At 35.1% G+C, this 26068-nt stretch overlaps 1 protein-coding gene across 1 annotated transcript; it reads left to right on the top strand.

Moving 5' to 3' along the window:
* Positions 1-14087: 14087 nt before the first annotated feature.
* LOC142335377 (uncharacterized) lies at positions 14088-21436 on the top strand. The gene is made up of 4 exons (XM_075383840.1): positions 14088-14594; positions 15216-15488; positions 17718-17852; positions 21239-21436. Exons 1-4 carry the CDS (start codon positions 14231-14233, stop codon positions 21406-21408), a joined length of 942 nt encoding a protein of 313 aa, XP_075239955.1. The 5' UTR covers positions 14088-14230; the 3' UTR covers positions 21409-21436.
* The last annotated feature ends 4632 nt before the right edge of the window (positions 21437-26068 follow it).

Below are 26068 nucleotides of genomic sequence, written 5' to 3' on the forward strand. Positions count from 1 at the left end.
AAAGATGCGTCCAATAATATTGTCAGAAGCTTTTTACCGAAGACTATATTGATTGTATCTGTGAGACGTTGGTTTTTCACGTCATCGAGGGTATTGGTAAAAGGAGTAGTGTCGGTTGTGGAGATGTTATTGGTTCCATGAAATGTGTTTGTTCGGGAGCTATCGGAAAATGTGTCTCTACTAAGGGTTGGGCCAGTGATTTCGGTCGATTTTTTTCAAGGCATTTTAAATTTTGATTGATTTCATACTAATTTTGGATGATTAATTCTAAAAAAGTTATGGGCAAAAAAACAAATTAGATTTGGATAATTTGTATATATAGTTGGAATTCTTGGCTTTCGCGCTCAATTGGGGTATTTGATAGTGATTAATTGACTTGGTGTCAGATATGGTGCTTATTGCATTAAATTTTTAGTGCAATGTGATTTATTTTGGGGGGCCGAAGCAGAATATAACCATATATATATATATATATATATATATATATATATATATATATTTATAAAAATATATATATATAAACATATACCTATACATATATAAATGTGTATATAAATATATATATATATACATCTATATATACCTCTATATATAAAATATATATATATATATATATATATATATATATATATATGAATGTGTGTGTTTTGATATATGTATTGAAAAATTTAAAAACATTGAAACCATTTTGCTGGATGCATTAATTAATAATTCTGTGGTGTATTTGGAGTATCCGTCATTGAAGGCAAAAGAGTGCTTCTTGCGATGGAGAGCATTGCAAAACTGTCTGGATGGGTGGAATGTATGTCCACCATCATAGCGTCCTTGATGACTTTGGGGATGGCGATTCGCTCGTCCAGAGCAAGAAACCCATATTTGATACTCGTGTCCCACAAATGTCCTTAAGGCAGCTTCGTTGTGTTTTAGTTCACGATCCCTGGCCTCTTTTAAAATTGCGTCTTTTCCAGTAATATTGTCGGAAGCCCTTAACCGAAGGCTTTACTGATTTTATCTCTGAGACGTTGGTTTTTCGCATCAGCGAGGGTAATGGTTGAAGGAGTAGTGTCGGTTGTGGAGGTGTTATTGGTCCCACGATTTGTGTTTGGAGGAGAGTTATTGGGAAAGTGACTCTAGTTGGAGTCGGGGTAGTGGTTTTGGTTGATTTTTTTCAAGGCAATTTCAATTTTGACTTGTTTGAATTTGACTTTGGATGACCAGTTCAGAGACATTTTTGGGCACAAAGCGAGATAGAATGTGTTAGTTTGTATCTATTGTCGGAATTTTTAGTTTTCGCGCTCAACTGATGTATTTGATAGTGAATAGTTGACTTAGTGTCATATATGGTGCTTGTTGGGCTTAAATTGCTCAAACGGATCGCAATTTTCTGTCCGAATTTTGCAAGAGCATTGCACTAAATTTTAAGTGAAATGTGATTTTTTGGAAGGATTTAATATGTGCGAATTGAATTTGTTAATGTGGTATTGGCAATTGCGATGCGAAAGACTTTTGTGAATTATATATATTATTAGTGGTACAGGACGTGAAATACCCTCTGATCACGTTAGACGGTTCTCATCGTCCTGTCTTTTCTCATTCTCTCTGGTTATTCATGGGCCGTTGCATCTGCGCAACAAAAAGTCTCCCAGATCACTAAAGCCGGTATCCGCCCACTGTTCCTCGGTGAGATATGAACGTCGGAGTATCGTCTCTTCGTCTAATTAATGTTTAATTTTTTTGTAACTAAGTTGTTTATTGTCTGCTTTGGTTTGTATGTTAGAGATTGCTGTATTAGTTTTTGTACCCAATTGTGCTTCAAATGAGTTGAATATTGTGATTTCATGTTTTGTATTTCGTAATTTTTGTTTAATCGCAGTTATGGTCTAATTCAATTCCTTATTTAGTCGAGTTTCCAGTTTTTTGTGTAAAAAATAATTTAAATATTTTTCTTTCAAACAATTAGCATCTTCTAATCTAATAGAACTTGGAAGTTCGTGATTATATATGTACATATATATATATATATATATATATATATATATATATATATATTCTGTTTCGCCCCAAACCCCCCCCCGTTTCTTATGACCTCCAGTTACAAATTATATGTTGTTATATAGCACGTTACTATGTAAGAAAATAGCACTTCGGCCTGGGTGTCATTAAAAAATTTTGCACACTAAGCTGGGGGCTGTAACAGAATAGATTCACATTTTTATACTTATGCATATATATGTTTATATATATATATATATATAAATATATATATATATATATATATATATGTATATATAAACATATATATATATATATATATATATATATATATATGTATATATATATATATATATATATGTATATATATATATATATATATATATATGTATATATTGACAAATTCAACGTATTGAGAAATTTAATTTTGAGCTAGATGCATTAAATACTATTTTGCTGTGGTGTATTTAGTGTATCTGTTAATAGCAATTAAAATGTATTGTTCAATTCCCTTTTCGTTTAGAATGGGGCCGCCAAAATCTATTTTGTTTCTTTGTTCGTTTCTTTACGTTTAGTTAAAGGTGACCATTTGGTAAGCGGAATCACTGGTTTTAAGTTCTTACCAATGTCGGTGCTTGCATTGCATCCACTGGCTTTTGCTAGGATATCGCGGTGAATATAAGGCCAAGGAACGCTTTTTGCGAGCGATGGCATTGAAAATTGCTTGGGTGAGTGGAATGTGTGTCCTCCAGAAGAGCGTCCCCGACGGCTTTGGGCTTGGCGATTCGCTCGTCCGGAGAGAGACAGCCATTTGTGACAATCTTTTCCCTACAAAATGCGTGTATATAGGGACAATTTTCCTTAAGGTGGATTCCTTGTTTTATAGTACACGATCACTGGCCTCCCTTAAATTTGTGTCTTTTCCAGTAATTTGGTATCTGCGATTCCGTGGAATTTTTTTATTGTGTGGTTTGCCTGTTTAATTAGGTGTAGATTGCGGTGCAATATCTCTATTTGAATTTTGAGTTGGGACATTGTGTTCTATTATTTTGTTGAATTTTTGCAGTACTAGAGATATAGGTTGGATGATTTGTTTGAACCATTGTCTAAATTTTGAGGTAGTTGCCACTACGAAATATTTCTTATATGCAAAAATTTTCTATGCTTCTAGAAAAGGATAGTATTTTGTGAAATATAATCAACCAAACCCATTTTTACTCCTGGCATGTGCTTGTTCATAATGTCATCTAAATACAAAATGTATTTTGGAGGACGATGAGTGTATAATCCATTCCTTTCAAGATTTCTGCTGCAATAACAGTTAAACTTTGGAATCCAGTTTTAAATCTAGAGGTTTCTGGTGGTTCTCTTCAAAAATAATATTAAAAATATTTTATTGATTGTATCTCTTTTGACATTGGTCTTCCAATGCATCGAGGGCATTGATTGAAGCAGTAGTAAAAGATCTAGAGGTCGTATTGGTCTCATGAGCTGTGTCTGTAGGGGAGGTATTGGAGAATGTGGCTCTAGATCCAATTGCCGTAGAGATATCAGTTAAATTTCAACGAGGCATTATCGATTTTGATGAATTCGAATTCTATTTTGGAAGATAAATTCAGAGTTATGGGCAAAAACTATAACGATTTGGGAACTTTGTTTTATTTTTATATTTTCAAATTTTTGTGCTCATTTGAGGTATTAGATAAAGATTAATCGACTTCGTGCCAGATATGGTTCTCATAGGGCTTAACTGTTCAAATTGTTCACATTCTTTACTTTATAAATTTTGCCAGGCGTTTGGACTAAATTTGTTGATGGGATGTGTATTATTTGAAGGATTATTATGAAGTGCGAATTGATTTTGGAATGTGGTAATGGCAATTGCGATGCGAATAACATTTGTGAATTATAAATTATGTTTTTAATGTTTTTATTGGGAGTGGTTAATTAGGTTGCAGTGAAGTTTTTGATTCAAGTATTTGTAATGCTTTGGGCTTTTTTTAACTTGTAAGTGGCCTGTCTGTAATAAGTATAGGTTGCAGTGCAATATCTATATTTGAAACTTGAGTAGGGAGATTGCGTTCCAATACGCTCTTGAATTTCTAAAAGACTACAGATTTTGGTTTGATGATTCGTTTGAACGATTTTCTAACTTTTGAAAAAGTTGCCACTACAAAATGTTTGTCATATGCAAAGATTTTTTGGCTTTTGCAAAATGAATTCAAGAAAAATATTCAACACTAAACATTTTTGCTCCTGACATGTGATCGATAGTAAATATATATATAGGAGTAAACTATCAATCCACTGTGAAAGAGCTATTAAAAATTCTTTTCGATCGATATTCTTCAAGTAGAAACAACAATGCGCAATGATCAGTCATTACTGCGAAATCTTTGCCGTATAAGTAATATTTGAAGTAGTCTATGGGCAGTACTATTCCAAACATCTTTAATTAAAAAACACCATAACGATCTTCTTTACTGTTTAGAAAACCGGAGGCAAATGCAAGCGGTTCCCAACAATCCGATGTGTTTTGTTCAATTTCCGCATCCAGTCCAGATCTTGAAGCATCACAGTTTACTCTGACATCTAGTTGAGGGTTAATTTGACAATTTTCAATACTTTGTGCAATTTTCTTTTTTATTACATTAAAATTTTTGGTGGCTGTTTCAGTGCAATTGATTTTATTAGGTTTTTTCAGTAATGGTCCTAATAGATGACAAAGTTGTGCCAAATTTAGCATACATTTGATCATATAGGGGACAGATCCTTGGATGGAATTTAATCGTTTAAGGTGGTTTTGGGGGTGGAATTGATAAAATAGCTGCTCTTTTGCTTTCGAGTGGCAAATTACTTGTTTGAGTAAATATAAGTCTGCGCCATACAATTTCCGACTCAACAAAGTGACAATTTTGTAAGTTGGTACAAAAATTATCATCATTTCACTTTTTGAAGCATTTCGAGACAAAATTAATGTTTTCGGACTCTGATCCGGCGCTGACTGTTATATTGTCATCTTAGAAATAAATTTTATTTGGAGAACAAGAGTGTTAAACCACAGAATCCAGTTTTAAATCTATAGGTTCCTGTTGATTCTCCACACATAACGCTAAAATCGCAGTGTTTTGCTTATCTTTTTGTAAATGTAATTGACTGTATGCATATTGTAGATCTATGTTTGGAAAACAAAATTGTTGACCGCTTTCTGTTTCTGTTAAATGTTGTGAGATTAAATTGATGAACAATTTTATGTTGTTTATTTGATAATTGTTTTGATTTGTGTCGGACTCATTTATTTAGGACTTTAGAATCTAGAGATATTTCTTTCAAAAAATCTTTTTTAATGAAATCACGACATAAAAAATGAAATACTTGTCGAAACAACTCATTTTTTCGATATTACGCTCTTTTTTGTTATCTGTTGTGTTCGTCAGTAATTGCAACCTGTAAATTAATTGGGACTCAAAATACTTTTGGTGTTCTCCTTTGTGCATTTGATGAAACTTTGATTTGACGATATGTGTTTTTGATATTCCAACTTGTGAAACTAGTTCGGGAATCTAGGAAGCGATTGCCTGTTTTGTTTTGCATGTCAAATTATGTCTATTATAAAATTTACCTCTTTTCGGTTGTTGCTGCACAGTTGCAAATCCAAGACTGCTGAAAAGGTCCCGTACTATGATATTTTTGTGGCCATCGTCTACCACTCTGACAAATGCATCACAAGTACAGTCTTTGTATGTGACGGCTGTAGCTAGTTTTCCGAGGACTTTGATGGGTTCATTAGAGAAAAATTTTTTATTCTGTTGTAATAATCCATCATGCTGTAGGAGTAGTTTTAAGTACATCCTTTGCAAGGCCTTTGGTGTACATGTTGCAGACACTGCCAGTTTCGATCAGTTGATATTGAGTAGAAGTTAATGAAATGAACTTTTCCGTTAAGAGGCTTTAACATGTTTGCTGTTTCACCAAAAACAGCTGCAACATAGTTATATAAATCGTTATCCTATGTAGATTTGTACACCTATTCGTTTAATTCTCAATAACTAGAAATGTAGTTAACCTAAACCCAATCGTCATTTTTTGCCCGATTTGCTTCAATTTGATCGACGTTAGTTTGTTGTGGCGGTTAGTTTGTCTGGGTTTTTGTCCTCTTTGGTTTTCTGCACATCTTTGCAAAATGGTTAAGAAATCCACAATTGGTACATTTTTTCCTTTTATAGGGCAATGCCGTCTATGATTGTAGTTCCAACGTTGCTGGCAGTTGCGAGAGTTATTTTTGTTTCCATTTTGATTGGAGGCATTTGCGTGGCGATTCTGTCCATTTTGATTCTTGAGGCATTTGCGTTTTGTCTTTGTTGTTGGAAGTTTCTGTGGCGATTACAACTTTAATAGTTAATGACGATGTTTACCAATTGTTTATTGCTATTGGTTAAGGTTTGATTATTTTCCATTGGTTTTGCGCAACCATTTCTATAGGCTGGCTATTTTTGAAGCCTTAAGAGGTGTTACAGTTTCCTTGAAGAGTTCCTTTTGCCTCTCAATCAAACATCCGTAAAAACTTTCGACGTATTTTCCTTTCTGTTGTTTAGGAGAGAAAGGGACAAATCTATCTTATGTGGTGTTGCGTGCTTTGACGAAAGAGTCTTCCATAACTTTCGACATTTCTTTCATTGGTTCTTTTTCAGTCAGAATATGTTGATGCTAAAATTTGAAGATTTGGCATCTTTCAGACCCTACACAAAGATATAGGAGATATGTAGCCTTCTGATTACATCTCGGCCACTTGTCTCAACAAAGGAGTTGTTGACTTCAGACTTTGCCGTCTGTTTCCGTGGCATGTGTATGATTTTCATTGGTTTCTTCTTAGACTGTTTCGGGCGGGTAGGCAACCCCTGCAGTTGGTCCATTCAAGAGAGAATCCACCTGAATCTCTTCTTTCGAAGCGAGCAAATTTCTACTGTTGTGTCCACTTTTCCAATGATAGAGTTGGGGTGATTGCAGCTTTTTCCCAACTAGCCACGATATGAAAAACTGTTTTTCGGGAGTCTTTTGCTGACCGCGCCATGTTATGCGATTTGGAATTCGACTAGGTCCAATTGTACGCGGAGTTTCCGCGTTCGAATTTTTCGCGGAGTTTCCGCCGCGAACTCCACCTCAAGTTAGTCGCTTTATGATTTTCTTCAAGCTTAGTTCTGGCTACAAGCTGAGTACAAGCTTAGTAGATATCGCACTGCGAAAGACTAGCTAGTCTTCTGATTGCTGTTTTGAAGAGCAGTTTACTAATATTAAACTGAGAACTGAATTATAGCAGTGAAATGATAAGAAGGAATATTTTTTACAAATCAAACCACAAACGGAAATGAAAGTGATCATAAATTGATCACGCACGCCAGCAGGAAACTCTGAAATGTTTACCGTGCGAATAGACAATTTCCTGTCATCAACATGAACAGAGTTAATTGAAGACAAAAAGATGAACAAAATTAAAGTTGGTGTTAAAAACTAAACACGCGTGGGATATTGTTCCCAATTTCCTATCCGTATGATAAAGCCGAAAGAAAGCACTCAACTGACAAGTTTGATCTATTATCTGTTGTTTGGTGTTTGCAAGTTTCTGAAAAAAAACTTAGTGATAATAAGGTGTACTTTATTATGTTTATAGTTGCGTTGATAGACTAATGTCATGTTACTATGATATAGAGCACACGGCAGTTGCCAAGATAGGCATGGCAGATTATTTATCGAGGTAAACAACAGGCGAATCAATATAAAATATAATAGTATATCCACTGTCGCAAACTTTAATAGCAATAACAGTAAAAAAATCTTTCCAAGTAGCTTCAACAAAGGAATTAAAAAAACCACATTTAACGTTAACAGCAAAAAATTTAACTGTCAGCGCTCTGGACAACAAAAAATATTTTTTTTTCATATTTAACGTTTAGCGCTTTAGCACTACTAGAGAATAAAACACCACTGTCAAACGCTGAGCCAAAGGAACCTGCTATGGCAATAAGAGGAGGCTCTACCATGAGTAGAGGAGGCCCTACCGTGTCCAATCAGCTTAAAGAGAGACGTAGAGGCAGATGTAGTGTTACTTAATACATAAATGAATGAGACTTGGGAACCAGAACAAAAACTGGCACCAGGAGATTATCAGAACTGGGCAGCAAAAATTTTAATCAACAGTAGATGTGATAGTATTACCACAGACAGAACACAGTTCAGAGGCGTATTCAAAGATGACCGCACATACAGAATGTGAGAAGACATCAAGGAAAAGAAACCAATGGTAACTGCAGCGGGTATTTGCAAAACCATGAAAGTGATTCGATTACAGGATCAGAGTTACGCCGATTGACGAGGAACAGGAACGCCGCAGAACACAAGGGAGGTGTTTTTGAAGGCAGAAAATTTTTGACACGTTGTCTCAGGACAGCGTAGAAAAACTGGAACATGAACCATTGGTACAGGAAGTTTCTACGCTAGTGATAATGTGACCACTTAGATGAAAAATGTCATAAGGAAAGTGGGGTAATGAATGCTAGAGTAAATAAAACTGTTACAATTTGCAGAATTTTTTGATAAATTCAACCTCGATCTTTGACTACACACAAAAATTGCATTGCAGGGGACATATTAGTGTATAAATAATGTTAAGTGGATATTTTAAGAGTCGGTTGGTCATGGCATATGCCCTTGTAAAACATTCAACGGCTAATTTTTTTCTTTATATGTTGAGCAGAATATGTTAAAAAGAGTTTAATTTGCTCACTAGGTTCCGTTTTCATTGAAAGTCCATTCCAAAGTGAAGACCTAAAAGAAGAAAGTGGAGCAAAATGGAAAAAATGTCATTTCCGTCCGCAACCCAAAAAAACAGTTAATACTACGTCAGATGCGTGTTGCAAACGTTTAAAAACTGCTGTAAAAACCAAATCTACTGCCGTCTATAATATCTACATTTTTTTCTATCTCAGAAGAATTTTTTTGGTTTTTAAGTTACTATGAAAAAAACAAGCAGGCGAAAGTGTTGCAAAGTCTCGTCAAAAATTATTTCAAAAATGAAATTCAGCATCAAATTATAAAGAAATTTGCTTGAACGACAAGCGTTTAGCTGAAACAGGTTTACTGCATGGGTTGAATGAAACAATATTCAGATTTCAGGAGCGACCACTTAATAGCCCGGACAGCCTACATCGAATCAAATTTTCTGTCAGAGCAAGTTCCCGAGCAGGATAGAAATTGCTGCAGGTTTCAATGGCGTCTAAAAACTAGGGAACTGTTTAAATATGCGAATATCAGCGTCATGTATTTGGAGCTAAAAATATTCAAACTTGCCCAAATTATACACTCAAACGGGGGTAACCCAATAAAGAAGAAATATATCCGATCGCAGCCACGGCAGTACAGAGAACTTCTACATGGACAAATTTGTCAAATATGTGGGAACCGCTCAAGAAGCAGTTGAAGTTATCAATCAATTACAACCTTTTCTCTCCCAACACGAACTTGAAGTAAGGAAGGAGATAAGTAACACGGATGAAGTTACCGAACCAATCTCACAGAACATTAGGTCAAGCACTAACAGAAAACGACTCGACGAAATGAAGAAGGAGGGCTCTTCATTCCTTGGACTACAGTGGACGATTACTGATGATAGTTTTCAAGCATGCCAAGTTACCATCAAAAAAAGAAAACTTGAAACATAAGGAAAATTCTGCCGCTAGTATCTTTAGTATTTGAGCCGATTGCATTTTAGGCTGTGTTCAGTGCACAAATGCGACGATTTCTCACAGGCATATGGACTAAGAATGGACAACATTGCGACAACAAAGTGGAGTCTGGTAAAACAGCAAAACTTCTGAATTGGAAAAAACAACAAAACAACTACCAATTGTAGCTGAAACAAGCATCAATAGAAGACACTTCAATGCACTAAAGGATTTTCAACGACAAAACTGAACTTCATGTGTTTGCTGACGCATCTGACGACACGAGTGTGCAGTGGAACAGGAAATAAAGATAGATAGTTGCAATTTTTAGTCAGACTCAACTAAAGTACTGCAGAAAAAAAAAACAGCTCCTATCGTAAACTGCAGGGAATTGTGGGCAATTGAGTAGCTGAGATACTGGATGCAAACTGTCTTTCAAAGTACAAACAAGTGAGCGGTATCAACAACCCAGCAGCCATTGCCACAAGAGTAATCATTATTGGGGAACTTAAGAGAAGTGAGTGGCCTGGTTGAAGCCATCAAAATGTGAACAGGGAGAGCGATCGAAATTAATCTTTATTTGAGACGAAAAAATTACCGCCATCAGTCTTCAAGATACACGCTGTAGAGAAGAAATCCGATATTCATTGGGAACTTTTCAGTAATTTTAACTAGGCAAGTGAAAACAGTAGCAGATGTGCAACAAGCACTGAAAAAACACAAACCGTCAACATTTGTTATCAGATTTTCACAAAGAGAAAAAGCAAATGCAAGTTATAACAAAAACAGTTTGCTGAAGTCTCTCAAAACTGAAAACGAAATTCCAAAATGCAGAAAAAGCAGTTCTCATTCTTTCATTATGAAGAAGGACCTAATAGCACTAAAGGCAGAATTGACAAAAATCAAATGGAATTCAATCCAAAGCATTCAGTTGCTACATTGGAAACATCATGTGGTTGAGCTACTTTTGCAAAACTAACACAAATACAATCGGAGTGGACTACTCTGTCTACTACTTTGGACATTTTCGTCTATTTCACTGTAAAAAGTGGGCAATAAAACGGAAAGCGATTGTGTTTTCTATCGATCAGAGCGGTTTATAGAAAGGGGATAACAAAATTAGACACAGATAATTGTCCCATTGAAATCACGCAATTCATTTCACGAAAAGGGCAAACCCAGGATAATATTATCCGACATTCAGACATTCGTTATTAAAATTCAGCGAGAGTTTGCAGATTACGTTGCGGCAGGGAACAAAAAAGGACTGAAGAACATCTAAAACAAGGAATAATCACAAAGAAGCTCAACTCATCTGCAGCTCTGCATTTTGCAGGACTACGGGAACAGCTGGTTTGAAGTTGCGACAAAGCAGTGTATATCGTTTTGGGCAACAGATCATTCACCGGGGACGTGCTTTTAATTACTATCTTCCTCCAGGAACACACGCAAGACTATTAAATCCAGCCAGTTCAATTTTATTGACTGGAGGAGCATTGATTCCAAATCACTCCTTGCTTGGCAGGAATGACGTTTCCCTACTTCATCTACCTTATGCAGAATTCGTCAATTATCAAAAGATTTTTCTCGAAAAATTACAGCTTAGGCAAAAATCATATTGAAAAAATTTTGTAAAGAGTATTTGGCAACTCTGAGCAATAGGAAAAATGCAATCTCCTGCGAACTTCGATCCTTTTAATTTGATCAAAGACAGCGACAAGCGAACGTATTATAGTGTGGGTTGAGTAACGGAGACCAGCGATGCGTCTGACGATGTGGTTCGATCGGTGAAAATTTGAATATACCAGAAACTTTACAGGAGACCATTAGTGAAGCTCGCTCCCGGTTTACCCAAAGAAATTGATGTTTTCACAATGGAAAGTTTCAATAATAAGCAAATCAACTCAAGGAATCGAATTGAACATCGAATTGAAATCGATTTGTTCACTTTGTTTAACATTTATACCTAGTAGCTAATATAATTAAGTGATTTTCAAACTTGAAGTGAAACTGACACTCAAACTAAAACTGCCTCAAAATGTGCAGAGCAATATGGCAACGTGTTTACGAATTGAACATTTTCGCATCAGAGTCTTTGCGATTAGTTTGCTAATCAGTCTGTTGTTGATACACAGAGTCCAACAAAAGCTTTATATGGCTTTCAGAGTTCACATGAGATTATTTTTACACCGAAAAGTTGGAATGGACGTTATAGGAAAACTGTCGTCATTTTGTTGACATTCTTATATACAACTCATTGGAAACGATGCAATTTAGACGTAAAAAACCTCGTTAATAGCAACTTGAAAGGAGCTTGAAAAAATACCAACCAATGGAAATCGTTAAATTTGTTTTATTAATTTGCAATACAGTGCGCATTGAGGCAAAATTCTTTAGTGAGAGGTTCTTAAGTGAGAAGTTCAATGAGAAGTTCTCAAGTGAGGGGAATTTTTTTTAAAAATTACATAGTCTAATTCTCTTTTTGGCAACAACGAAGCCTAGAATGGCTTCCTTAATTATGCTATTTTGAAAATGGGTGTACCAAAATAAGCGAAGTGCGAACATTGTTATATCTCCTAACTTTGATAGTTCCAAAATAAGTCTCAATTTATTAAAAATATGGAGATGAAAACTGTTTTCCCTTATCATTAGCTAGGACAGTTACCTAGAACTAGACTAATTTTTTGCAATTTTGGATTGTAACTTGATTTAATAATAGAAGCTCATCAAGGCTTCTTTTTACCATGGAAATATTTTGTTTTCCTATTGAAACAAATTGTTGCCCAGCAAAGCTGAACGATTAGTTGTTTGGACTAATTGAACATCAAGTAATACAACGCTAATCTACAGTCTAGCGGATAATAGATCACGAAAGTTAGCACAGATTTGAAACCACTGAAAGGATTTGCGCGATATAAAATTTTCATTTTTTTGATAAAAGATCAGCCGTTACAAGTACATTATCTCACCTAAAACCTGTTGCACTTAAACATAAACTCTTATTTCCAAAAAAACTCAGAAATTTCATATCTAAATTTCTGGAAATTCATAAATATTTGCATAGTTTTAGAGCTTTAGCAATCCAATTTCACATACCTCTTTTTTAGTGCCTTTCTTACAAATATCAGTAGATTATAATGCATTGTGTAAGGTTTCTGCTGTGGAATTTTAAGTACCTAAACTGATCTTATTTTAATAATTAGCATCATTGTGAGAATTGAGCTGAGAATCGCTGAAGTAGATTTAATTTATGATAAAATGCACCCAATTTTCGCCGCGTTTCATGCATAATTTTATCCAATTTCTTACAAAATTTTAGTGCATTTCAGCACCTTATAACTCATTTCCCGCGAAATGGTTTTAAATTAAATTGAAGTTTAAAATTAGTTTAGTTAAACGAGAAGATTTAAGTGAAAACATTCAGCGGATTCCAGTGCCTTTCATATAAAGGTTCAGCTTATTTCAGCACATTTTAAAGTTCAATGCATTTAAGTAAAGTTTTATGTAAAGTTTTTGCACTGAAATATTTGAAAACTCAGCGTGTTTCAGCGGATTTCTTGCATAATTTTCTCCCTCGACACAGGAGAGGCAGATAAATCTGTGTCATTATCAGGTTTCACAGTTCGCATTACAAGAAATTATCCTGAATAATCGAAGTTATTGCCTAAACTCACCGTCACCAGATTGCGATTCCTTTGTTAAATGCTGTACAAATGCATTGAAATCATTTGAAAACTTGTTAGTTTGATTTGTATGCATTGATTTGAGAAACGGAAAACCAAAGCTACACGAAAATAGAGAAATGAGAGCATTCAAAAATCAACAACCATCAAATTAATTACAAAAACTGAAAAGACCTTAAACCACTGGAGGCGGTAAAAACAACTTAACGCCTCCACCGATTTCACTCAATTTCTGTTCTCGGATTTGTTATATGATTTCACCAAGAAACCTACTGGCCACGATATACGACGCTTCTCTTTTTTGTCATCCAATATTATTTTGGATTTGATTTTTTTTTTCTATAAAAGTCTACTAATTGACATAGCTCATCGGAAAGCTGCTCACTTAACACTTGATTATTGGCTGTGTCCAATGTCATCAGCAGTTGTCATAGCTTACTTTGTAAAAACCCATTTCCCATCTTCCCTTGAAATTGTTTTTTCTTCTTTCGAATTGGGAAGCCAATCCTGCTCCCTCCAATAAGGTAGTTCCTAAATTCGAATCTTAAGTTTTCGGTAACTCTATTGATTTTTCCCATATTTTTTGCTGAGTAAGCGCCAATCATTTTGAGCGAGATGAATTTGCTGGTATCAATTTTTCATGTTTTGAAGTACTTTTAGAGTGCTGACTTTTGAAAGTTCTGTATAAAACAAGTTTAGTCACACAGCGCGCATTAATGTTCTATATATGCCAGTAATGTTAAACTCGTGATACTATTAATTGTCTGTGATTTTGTTGTAAGTTTATCGGCTACGCATTGGCCGTATTAATTCGCACACGTTCAATACACGACAACCATGGGGGTTGCTCAAAGTTCAGCTTCTGTTCAAGATCTCTCTCCTGGAATTACTCCAACGTCCCAGAACTGGATTACCTCCCACGCAAAAAAAGCTGGTCTCTCCATTCCAGAAGTGCAACGACTCTGGGACCAGTTCCGACACTTAGGTGCTAGCAGTGTAACTGGACGTTTGAACCCCGCAATCAGTGCCGGATCTCGTTTAAACTATAACTCTCACATGTTCATCAACTCGTTGCCAAAGGCTGGGGGGAATATTTCATTTCTGAACTATTGTATAGCGTGCAGCGATATCGAAAACTCAACGGAGGAGGAAAAATTGCGGTCAATATTCTATTTATACAATGACGGGAAGGAATGGGATTACAGGGAACTATAATTCTTCTTCTCAAATTTAGGGTTGTTTCCTTTTTCTATAAGATAGTTGAAACTTGGAACTGTTTCAATTTTCCCCGTGAACAAATTTTTGTTCTTATTAGACAATGTGAACAAGCTAGTACGTGTGCACTGATAATGATTTGTGTAGACTAAAAAGAGGAGGATTAGCCATTACAATTAAAGTATTCCATTATAAAGGCTATGCATGATCATACTCATCCCGGGAAGGAAAACAGGTTCCAATAATGCGCTGAATGCGGTGAATGAGTGAGTGTAAGAATAGCGGTTATTAGCGGTGAAATTTTTACTTTCACCGCTTTCTATAGGTAGCGGTGAAATACTTCTTTTCACCGCTTAAGCGTTTAAAATAATAATTTCACTACTAAATACCGCAAATCTTACAAAAATTTGCTGCTAGAAAGCGCTAATTTTGACAAACAATTCAATCTGTGGTGAAAAATTTTTTTCTTAGCAATTCACTGCAATTCTTTCATTAGTTTTTCGACAAATTCTCGAGCCGTGTAGTTATTCCGTTAAAATAAAAATTTAGACCAACATTTTTTAACATATATAAATATGAATTTGGGAAAAAGAAATAAAATTTACTGACAGCGTGTTGAGAAAACTTGTTCAGTCAGTGTACCCGCGAGAGAACGATGACGTCATAAAGTCAACAACAGACACTTTACTTTCCCAATTCACATATGGTAGTCATGATTACGTAACAGAGATGGACTTTCTCAGGTTCATGAGGAACTTTGATGACCACACTTTGATTGAGAACTGTTTGAGTTATGAAATAATTCCTCCGTACTTGAAAAACCAGAAACGAGATGACGATCTGAGCGACTACAACCCGACTGCTAGAAGTGGCCAGAGATGTATGTTCGCTTTTCAAAATTATGCTTCCAAAATCCAACTGTCCTTTTGGACCATATGTCATTATTGGGATCATTTCCTTCCGTTTGCCCCCCCCCCCTCCAGTACGTTATGCGCCCCCCAGTTAAAGAGCACGTGCCATTACATAGTAAATCATTATGCAAAAATATGGCACGTGCGCAAATAATATGCGCCCACTAAGCTGGGGGGGGGGGGGGGGGGCACAAAAGGAAAATATCCCATTACTGCAAGATAAACAACATCAAAAGCAAACTATTACTATACCATTTGTCTACAAAAATCGGATTGAATTACACCAAAAAATTGCAAGTTTTCGGACAGAACGGATGAACGGCAATGTGAAGTTTTTTCGTCTTGTTCTATTCGAGCAAAAAAAATTCATAGACAAAAAAGTAACCGGAAAACTGACAATCGTCATTATTTTTTAAAGTATTGGAATATATAACTAATTTTATCAGACAAAAGCAACTGTCCCCAATGCATAAATTAAGCCAGCAGTACAATGTACGTTCTAATATACAGTACAACCAATGGATCCGCAATGGAGAAAATAGACACAAAAACTAAAAGAGTTTTAGGAACAACTTTTTTCAAACAAAACCTTGAAACATTTTCAAATATCCACGAAAGATTTTAAAAAAAACAATTTTTTGCTCGTGAACTTCATCTATACATATATTTTTAAATTTCTAATACGGTGCTTACGCAATGAGAACATTGTTTTAGATACGAAACATTTTGAGAGCAGCCAGTGGTTTTTTTTAGAAGTTTCTTGTTCACTTCACTTGAAAAACGAAAACTTCTCTCGACAAAAATTAATTTAAAAAATTGTTTTTCTCAGTCTCGACTCAAATTTCATTGCAAAAAACTTAGAATCTAAGCAAACACAAGAAGAAAATCTGTGTACTCGAGAAGTTGAATAACTGCTTTCTTCTGACCAACTATTTAATTAGTCTCATGCACTGATTGTCATAATCTTAGAGTATCTCTAGACCTGATGATTACTAGTATTCGTTTGTCTGCACACTCTTATTGTCTTCAGATCAATTTTCTAACTTCCAGAGTAAAAATTTTACTCACATCCGAATTAAGTTGGTTTCCAGATTTACATTACAAAAATTGGAGGTAACCGAAAACAATATTTTATTTTCATATATTATTATTATTATTTTCTATAGTATAAAACATTCTCTAAAGGAAGGAACATTTTAATTTCAAGAAGTACATGCAAACTCTTGATAACCATTCGCTTGAATTTGAAGAATCTTAAAATGAAAAAAAAAATTTTCAGTTCACTCTGCGCAAAATTTTCAAAGCGAAATCTCTGTTGGTTGCGTATTCTAGCATCGACGTCTTTCAGTAGAATTATTCATTTTTTTGTAGAAAAACGAAAATCGTGGTTTAAATTCGAACTTAAGGGCGAGTTTAGTCGTTCGCATACTAAAATAAAGTGGGCTCGACTAGTTAGTTATTCGATTTTAATTCATGATAGTTTTTAGTATTGGTAGCTAAACGAAAAATCTTACAAATATTTTTTTGTTGTTTGACTAATTTAGTCTCTAGTCTTCCTAAGAAAATAAAAATGAGTCGATAACAAGTTTATTGATTGACTCAATTAATTTTTAACTCATTTGGATTCTGATAAACATTTTAACTAGTTGAATGAAAGGAAGCATTTTGGGAATTTTATCTAACACAAGACGTGTTTAAACGTAGACGTCTGCTTGTTGCAATTTTTCATACTTAACTTGTTTGACTTGCTTTCTTACTTTGACAGAAAAAAAACTAGCGTAATTTATTTGATGGTTTTGATTTTTTGAATCCCATGAAATCTAAACAAGATAGAAACACGATGCTTAAAACTCCTCTCTTCTTCTTTGATGATCCTATTCCTTCATATTTGAAATTTTTTTGAATTGGTTCCACTGATGTGGTTTCGTTCCCATACACAAAACATTGTTGTGTCGCCTTGAATCACAACTTTGTTTTGCAATTGACGACAATAAACTTTAACACGGCGATATACACCGAAATTATTGGTGAGCTTTAACAACTAATACGGTTTCAAACTACGTATATGATTACGCATTTCATCGCATTGACTACTGATAAGAGCTCAAAATTTACTTAACAGATCAAAATGAAAACAATATGCAGATGAATACAAAATCAAGCACATTTTCGCAGATTTGTAAGTTAGGATGTTTCAGTGTTGAATAATCGTAACAATCTGGAAGAGGGAGAGGGTGGTGTTGGTAGTTTGCCCTCTGATCAGCAGCTGAAGACTGTGTCACAATTGATGAGTGAACCACAGAGAGACTGGGGACGTCTCCTCAACACATTAGGTAATTCCAAAATTAATCTTTGAGACATCTTTCGTTTCACCGTCTTCGAACCAATTGAGAACGATTAGAACAAGTCTTGCTCATTTTCGTGTAACTATACTGACACATGCTGCCAAATTTCACGGAGTATTTGATAGTAAAAAGTAAATAATGAGCTCGGTCACGTTAGACCCAGGCCATTCGGCCCTGTCTCTGATTTGTCACAAAATTTCCTTCATCTAATTGCTCGTATTTTATCGCTATATGAGTCTAGCTCGACTTTGTTTTTTTTAAGCATGTGTGCTTTAAGCATTAGGCGTATTCTGCCCGAGGAAATATTACGACGGAAACAAAACAACTGCTCAAATGCCCGGCAATAAATTATTCCAAAACAAATAGAAGCGGATTAGCACAAGCTGTGCTTTGCGCAGGAATTCTCAAGTCTATAAAAAAGCCATTTTTCAAGGGGAAATGAGGCAATAGGAGACGAGAAAAATGAGTAATCATTTAAAGACCACAAAAAGTTTACAATCTCTCATTTCACCAGTACCTTTAAAATTTTTTTTAAATGCTTTTCTCTTCTGTAAGCTAGAAGTTGCTATCTTGCGTCACTCCTGGTTTTGTATTTGTTGTTGTTGTTTGACATAGTTTTAGTGACACACAAATCTTTCGTTTTACTAACGTGCAACAGACAACGTAACAAAAAAACAATGATAAACAGAAAGAAATCAAAAGGAGTTTTAAAGAAAGAAACATCAGAGGCAACAACAAGTAACTTATTAAAAAGCCGTTGAAATAAAAATGAACCAATCAACGGTAGAAAGTATATAAGATCAAACACTGAAACCACTAGGAGAAAACTGGAAAAAAAAACAACAAATAAAGACACAAATAACAAATAATTCAATAATTTAATCAAACTGTTCAGAAAGAATTGTCAAAGCAAAAAACCCACAGAGTTGAAACTATTGAGCAGATTACATCATGACCCATTAGACGTGTTATTATTGAGATCAGGAGAAGGCAGAAAAAAGCGGGAGAAACTAAAATATCAACTGAAAATTTGAATACATAATGCAAAAATTCAATGTAAAATGTAAAATTCATTTATCAGTAGTTTGAAGGTAAAAATCATTTAACAGGCTAAGTATCAAGACAAAATCGGCAAAATCCAAAAAAATCAATGCATTTTCTCGAAATCCAATCATCCAAAAATATTTAAAAACCTTATATATCCATTGGAAAAATTATACAAGTTCGCTTAGATCTCCACAGAAGACCATGTGGATTTCTGATCACTGAGACTAAGCCATAAGTAAAACTCCAAAAATCGCCAATGCTTAATGAAAACAAGAGAGGCAGTTCCAAATGAGTTGTTTAGCGCCTGATTCAAGAACCAATAAAAAGTAATTCTATTAAATTTGGATAGTTTCATAGAGCTGAGACAAAATAAAAGATTTTGAAAACATTGATCCTCATTTTTTCTCGAGTTGAAAAAGAGATCTTTTCTCATAAATCAATTTTTTTAGGCGCTTTTCAATGAAACCACTTTTGCCTTTTTGACACAAATTAACGTTCGGGCAAAATTGACTAAACGAAATCCTCAAATGTAGCATAAAATGTCCCCGTCACAAAATAAATTTGGAAATTGGAACAATAAACACAGACCAAACCACATGTTGGAGAAAAAGTATGGAAAAACAGCTACCTAGATGAACTACAAACAGAATTGAGTATTCTGTAAAGTTTTTTTGGTGTCACAAAATTGTCTATTCGTTCGGTTATAAAAATTCAACTACTAAATTAAATTCAGAACTTTTCCATAACACTAAATAACTGCTTACGTGAATCGCTTTAGGGTCAAGTGACAGTTTAAAAGTCTCTAGTTTAAAAAATCTCATGTCACTGTTACGAACAGGACCCATCATATTTAGCTCTCTACAAGAGCATTGAATTTTTGTTTTGTCATGATTTTTTTAGAAGGAAATACCCGAGGCCTCAATTTCAAAAAAAATTCTAGACTTCAACAAAGATCAAACATCAGCCTAAAAAGATGTAAACTTCAATTAGTACTTCATACCGCAATTAGTCGCATCGTTAACAGTAGCTCGCATACTTGCTTTAGGCCCGCATTTGTCCTCTGTTGATTTTCAGGCGAGCGTTCAGACTCGGAGTTAAAGTTCACGACTTTGAGAAAAAGTGTCCATATTGCACTTCGGATTCATTGGATCGCTATGTTCTCATATGTCTCGCCAGGCAGACGCTATTGCCTGACAAATTAATTGCGATCGGGTTGTATCAGCTTGTTGAACGGCTAACTTGTCGTCAGTAGTGCAAAACCGAAAAAAAAATTGACGGAAATAAACTTTATTTTTTACTAAATTTTTACTGCCACCATGGATGTCAGAGGGCTCTGCTGCTCCTGTTGCCGTGACTTCTCTGTAACCAAAGGTCATCCAAAATACGTTTAAAAATAAACGTTACGAAATTGAAGCAGTGGAAGATTGATCATTTCGGTTGAATGGGCAAGGTATTACATCTATGCTATTAGTAGTGAAAGTGTTAGGTCTTTTGTTTTCCTTTTTTTAAAAAAAAACCTGCAAATAGCCACTCTTGCAGACAGCAAAAGCTATCAATCTGAGGGATATCCTGTTGCTTTTGACTGGCGGGCAGAGCCACAATCTCAGTAATTGCAATTCGCGCTTCTGCTTCAATGCTACTAAGGCGCTCTATGAAAATATACGTTGCTTTCCTACAGGAATTTTGAGCACACCAAAAAGAAAGGTAAATTGTTTTAAAAGCATTTGATTGTAAGCACCAGTTCTCATCATTGAGTTTTTATCTGATGAAGTTGGGAGAACTTCAGTTGTTACTTAAATCCAAAAAAACGCTCAAGATGTTTTAATTCCTCCAATGCCGATTATTTTTCCTGGTCATGGTGGAGAACGCGAAAACAAATAGCTAGAAAAGCCTACTTCACCTGTGGAGAAATGAAATGAAGTGCTGATATTTGATTCGTTAAACTGTTGATCTGTCGTGTCAATGGCCGTAGTTATGAAAATAACGGTTGATTACCCTCTCAATGAATGGATGTCTACCTTTTTTGCAAGCAACATATGGTTTGTGAAAGACATTGATTTATTACCTTTTCATGTAGAGCCCAATTTGTAGCAAAAACTCTGTCAGAAACTGATGTTTTTCCTATTGCATGTAGACTGCAAATTGTAGCAAAAACGTTATCAGAAACTAGGTTGAATTAAATTTGAAAATGAGGAAGTTTTTTGGCATACGTCAAAGTGTCTGTGCAAATCTCATCCTTGGCATAGCAATAAAACTTTTCCCAAACGTTACAAAATATCTTTCATCGTGCATCTTTATGAATTAATAGATGAAATACTTTTTGTTAGGTTTCACAGAAGGCGAGATAAAGGATGGCGAGAGGGAGAACGGGAACGACACTTACGACACAGTGCTAGCTATGCTCACTCGTTGGAGAGACTCGGAACCAGGCACTACTTTAGAACTCAAACAAGCACTAGAAGAGACAAACAATGCTGATATATCTAACAGACTCTGAACACTTCATAATTTCAATTTTAAAATAACTCAACAGTTTTAGTAGCACAGGGAGCAACTTAAAATCTTCTACTTATTTCTCCACTACAGACAACCCTCGCATTTTTTTTTAAAGTAAACCTTTTAAAAAATCAGGGAGAAAGAAACACTTTCAGCAAAAAGATTCATCTTAACTCTGCAGGGATATAAGTTCGTTCGACAGACCAAAATTTGTTGATAAAGGAATACGGTGAGTCCATTTTTAATTCCAGATAGGTGTACAGAAACAAAAATTGGCTGTTTTTCATCTAAAAAGCAGTTTTTTGAAAGTCTTGCACTAATTGAAAGATTTGTCTATCCAAATTTACTTGAAGAACTGCCTGTTAACTATTTTACTCCACCTTGACCTCCCAGATTCAGAACTTTAAAAACCATTAGATATTGAGAAAACAATGTTAACAAAAATGATCATTTCCACATTGTCAACCGGGCTTCGCTCAACTTCGTTTTGAGGCCCTCAAATGGAGAAAAAAAGCTCAATAGACTGTACTCCACTTTATTGAACTGGGATCTTCTCCGTTAGTGCCCCCAGCTTAGTGGGTGCATATTATTTTTCCTAATCTGCCCGCCAGTCACGATTATTTTTCCTGATCATGGTGGGGAAAACGAAAACAAATAGCAAAAAAGGCCTTCTTCACCTGTGGAGAAATGAAAGGAATTGCTGATAATTGATTCGGTAAACTGTTGCATCCCCGCCCCCCGTTGCACGTGCCATATTTTTACATGATGATTTACTATAAAATGGCACGTGCTTTGTAACTGGGAGTGCATAACGTACTTAGGGGCACCAACGGAAAAGACCATTGATCTGATTCAAACTTTTCAGAAGCAAATCTGACCTTGAATTGTGTTTTTGTCTCATGATATTCAACTCCGATGTGCGCTCACTTTTCCTGAAAATGAAATTAATCACGTTCTTCAAAAACCAATAAAAGGTGGCTCATTCCAGTAATTATTAATGAGGGCGCCAATTATGAAAATGTAAGGGCTCTTAGAGCCATCTGAAAAAAATCTATCTATTCTGTAACTCTCAAATTAGCTTATACCTTTACAGGCGGCAATTTCAAATCTTCGGTAAGGTTAACAACATTTTGGGACTCTTCGGATGTCATATCAATTTTGGTGTTAATTAGTGCAGTAAAATTACTTAAATTGTACTTAATATATTTGAGGTGAATTGGCGCACACCTCTTAATTGGCAAATTTTGTTCATCAATTTTCCAAGCAGTTCATCGACTTCAAGTGTTTATTCTCCAGCGCTCTGAATTGATAAATTTATTAACCACAGGGATAAATTATGCGGTTTTCATTCTGTTCTTGCACTTCGTGATTAATTAATACCATTTATTCTTCCTCCTTGTTAATGACTTTTTAATTAAAACGTAGGATTGAAAGTTTGGTGTGCAGGAGGATAAAAAGTCAACAATTATTGTTTTTTATGCTCGATACGTGTCTTGCTCATTTCTACATCATAAATCTGGTCTGGCAGCTCATTCAGGGACTTGAAAAACTTATTGTTAATAAACTTATCCACATGAGAACTGAGAACCTTTCACAAATTTTGTATTCGTATGTGGACTGCCGTCCATTATCTGATAACCAGATGAACTATTTCCAATCAACTTCATAGTCTCTGCAATGACAGTTGACTATTTATTTTGATCTCCTTCGCGTTGAGCATCATTATCATTCCGAACAAACGATTCAAAGCAGCGGCGGGAGTGTACTGCAGAGGCAAAAAACGACATTTTTCAAGAAACAGATTAAAAAACAAGCTGTTTTCGACATAATCCGGCATTTACAGGCGTTAACCGGCATTTTTGAAAAACAGATATTACAAAAACAAGCATTTTTTGACATAAGATTAAATTCAAAATTGAATTTTAATAACAAATGTTTTCGAAAATGCATTTTTAAAACTCAATTAAATGTTAGTATCAAAGTTTTCATTCAAACTCATAAATGAAATTCAGCTTTTTCTGAGTATAAAAACAGAATATTCCAAATTCACCAGACAGTTAACAATCTCAGACAATATTGGCTTTAGATATGAAAATATACAGGAAATATAAACAAATAATTAGTCAAAGGAATAACTTCTCAGCTTGCTAGTTTTTGTTAATAGATAACTTAGTATTTCGTCTCAAATTGCGCGATGGAGGACAATTTTTTTCGTTCTCATCAATTTCTGGCTTTTTACGTCCCACGCAGCTGGTGCCCTTCTCTTGACAGTCTTTTGTGTACAATGCGCCGGTTGCTCAGATTTGAGTGAAATTGTTTCAGATATTGTTTCACTTGCCGCAATAGCAAAAAATTGATCTGGGTAATCAGCATATTCATTTACTACTGTACTACAGATGGTTCTGGCAGACTTGAGTGAAACATTTTCAAACGGTCAATGCTGTACTTCTTTCATTGTATCATGTCAAGTTTCTCTAGGAGAACACGAAAAAGGGACTGCCTTGTAAATTTTTTTGTTGCCAAACTTGGGCTCAAGTGTTTTCTCTTCTTTTGTACTTTCGATAATACTCTCTGTGAATGACCCACTTTCCCCCTCGTCACAATCCCGATCAAATTTTTGCTCCTGCAAATTATCAAACTTGTCAGACACACACCACAGGAATTTAAGTTGCCTCTCCTCAAAAAATCCCAGTTGATATTTATACATTGGTCTATAAGACAACTCATGATCACAGAATTCAGCACGGACTGATCTCCTTAGTTCCAAGTAGACCGAGACGTGTCATATTGTGGTTTCGTTGTTGTTTTTGTAGAAGTCTACAGTTGTCTGTTCGTATGGTACAGAGACTTCGGGCAAATTCTCGATAGCATTAATGAAGACCAGAAGCTGCCTCGGAATTGAGAATAGAGGATCAGCTACCCAGCCAAAGAAAGTTTTCCTCTCCTTTATAATTGCTACATGATCATTGAAATCGGAGAAGAAGAAGTGGGCCTAGAGGTTTTTGTTCAATTTCACGGGTTTGGTATTCATCATTGTAGCCTTTTTTGGTTGGAGATGGTTGAAATCTTAAATGAACTAAAGTTAAAACAAAATTGTACCCTCTGAGCATATTGCAAAATTTTATCTGAAGAATTATTATGCTTTTTGCGAATGAGTCCGATGATTACAATACCCTTTATTCTTTTTTCTGGTCTGTTTGCATATTTTATAACAAAAAAGATTTAACTGGAATGGGAAACAGGAAGAGGTCCCGGAGATGAAGAATCTTCACTGAAAGGTTTATATTTGACCAATTAGGTTTGTTGCAAAAGGACATTGAAATTGTCACAAAAAAGAATAAAAACTAGCTATAGTTGATAAAAATGACATAATTATGACGCAATAGTGACGCATTTTTTACAATGCTATGAGTAACACTTCAATCACATGAGCTGTGCATTCATTGAAAAAGTGTGCATAATCATATCGTAAATAGTATGGATTATGCTTTTTTCACATGAGTTGAAAGACTCCATGCAATAACGAGGTATCTGTAATTGTAGCAATCATATGACGTAGCTGGACGAAATTTTGTTTGAAAGAGGCCAGTAAACCCCCTACAAGGATGAAATCACCTAATTGTCCGTAATTGCGCAGATAAAAAGACGTAATTGTTAAACTTAGATGATTGAACTGATACATTTTATGACTAATTTTTGACGATAGTGAATAATTTGCGACAAACTTGTACTCATAAAACCTTTATCGATCACCTGAGAAGATTCGTCTGCAGTAAAGACGATGTCAAAAGTTTATGTTTGTGAGATTACTAAATAATTGGATTGTCATGCAGAATTTAGATAAATACAGATGATGTCAAGATCGTCTAATTTTTGATACATTTTAGATAAATATTTGATAAAATGTTGTTATATTGCTTACATTTTGAGTATTTTTTGACAATCCGAAAGAAAATTGGGTAGAATTTGGGTATTTTTTGACAAGAGTTAGCTACTTTGGTAAAATGGTTATTTTTTTGGCAAGATTTGTCTTTTTTTGTGGCAAGTACTGCAAAATTGTTGCTTGAACAGGGTTCTTTTTGGCAGGAATTAGGTAATTTTGTCAAAATGTAGTAGATTTTGGTAAGAATTGATTTTTTTGGATATGAATTGAGTAATTCTGGACTAGAAACGGATATTTTTGGGTTGGAACTGGTTCGTTTTTGAAAGAGTTTGGCTTTTATTGGCAATACTTGAGTATTCGGCAATATTATGATGTTTTGTGTCAAGAATTGAATTTTTCTTACCAAGAACTGGTTTTTTTGTCAATTGTAGGACATTTTTAGCAGTAATGGGGTGTTTTTTTTCAAGGACCGGGTATTTTTGCCAAAAATCGGGAAAATTCTGCCGATGATTATGTAATTTTTGGTAACAATCGGATATTTTTTGGCAAGAATAGGGTATTTTTTAGAAAAAATTAGATTCATTTTGTCAAGAATTCTTTTTGGCAAGAATTGGGTATTTTTGCGAACAACTGGGTATTTTTGGCAAGAATTGGTTAATTTCTGCCAAGAATTGGGTGTTTCTCGGCAAGATTTAGTTATGATCACAGAATTCCGCACGGACTGATCTCCTTAGTTCCAGGTAGACTGGGACGTGTAAAGTTGTGGTTTCGTTGTGGT

The sequence above is a fragment of the Convolutriloba macropyga genome, chromosome 2 (assembly GCF_964194025.1).
Source record: "Convolutriloba macropyga chromosome 2, txConMacr16.3, whole genome shotgun sequence".
Classification (NCBI taxonomy): domain Eukaryota; kingdom Metazoa; phylum Xenacoelomorpha; order Acoela; family Convolutidae; genus Convolutriloba; species Convolutriloba macropyga.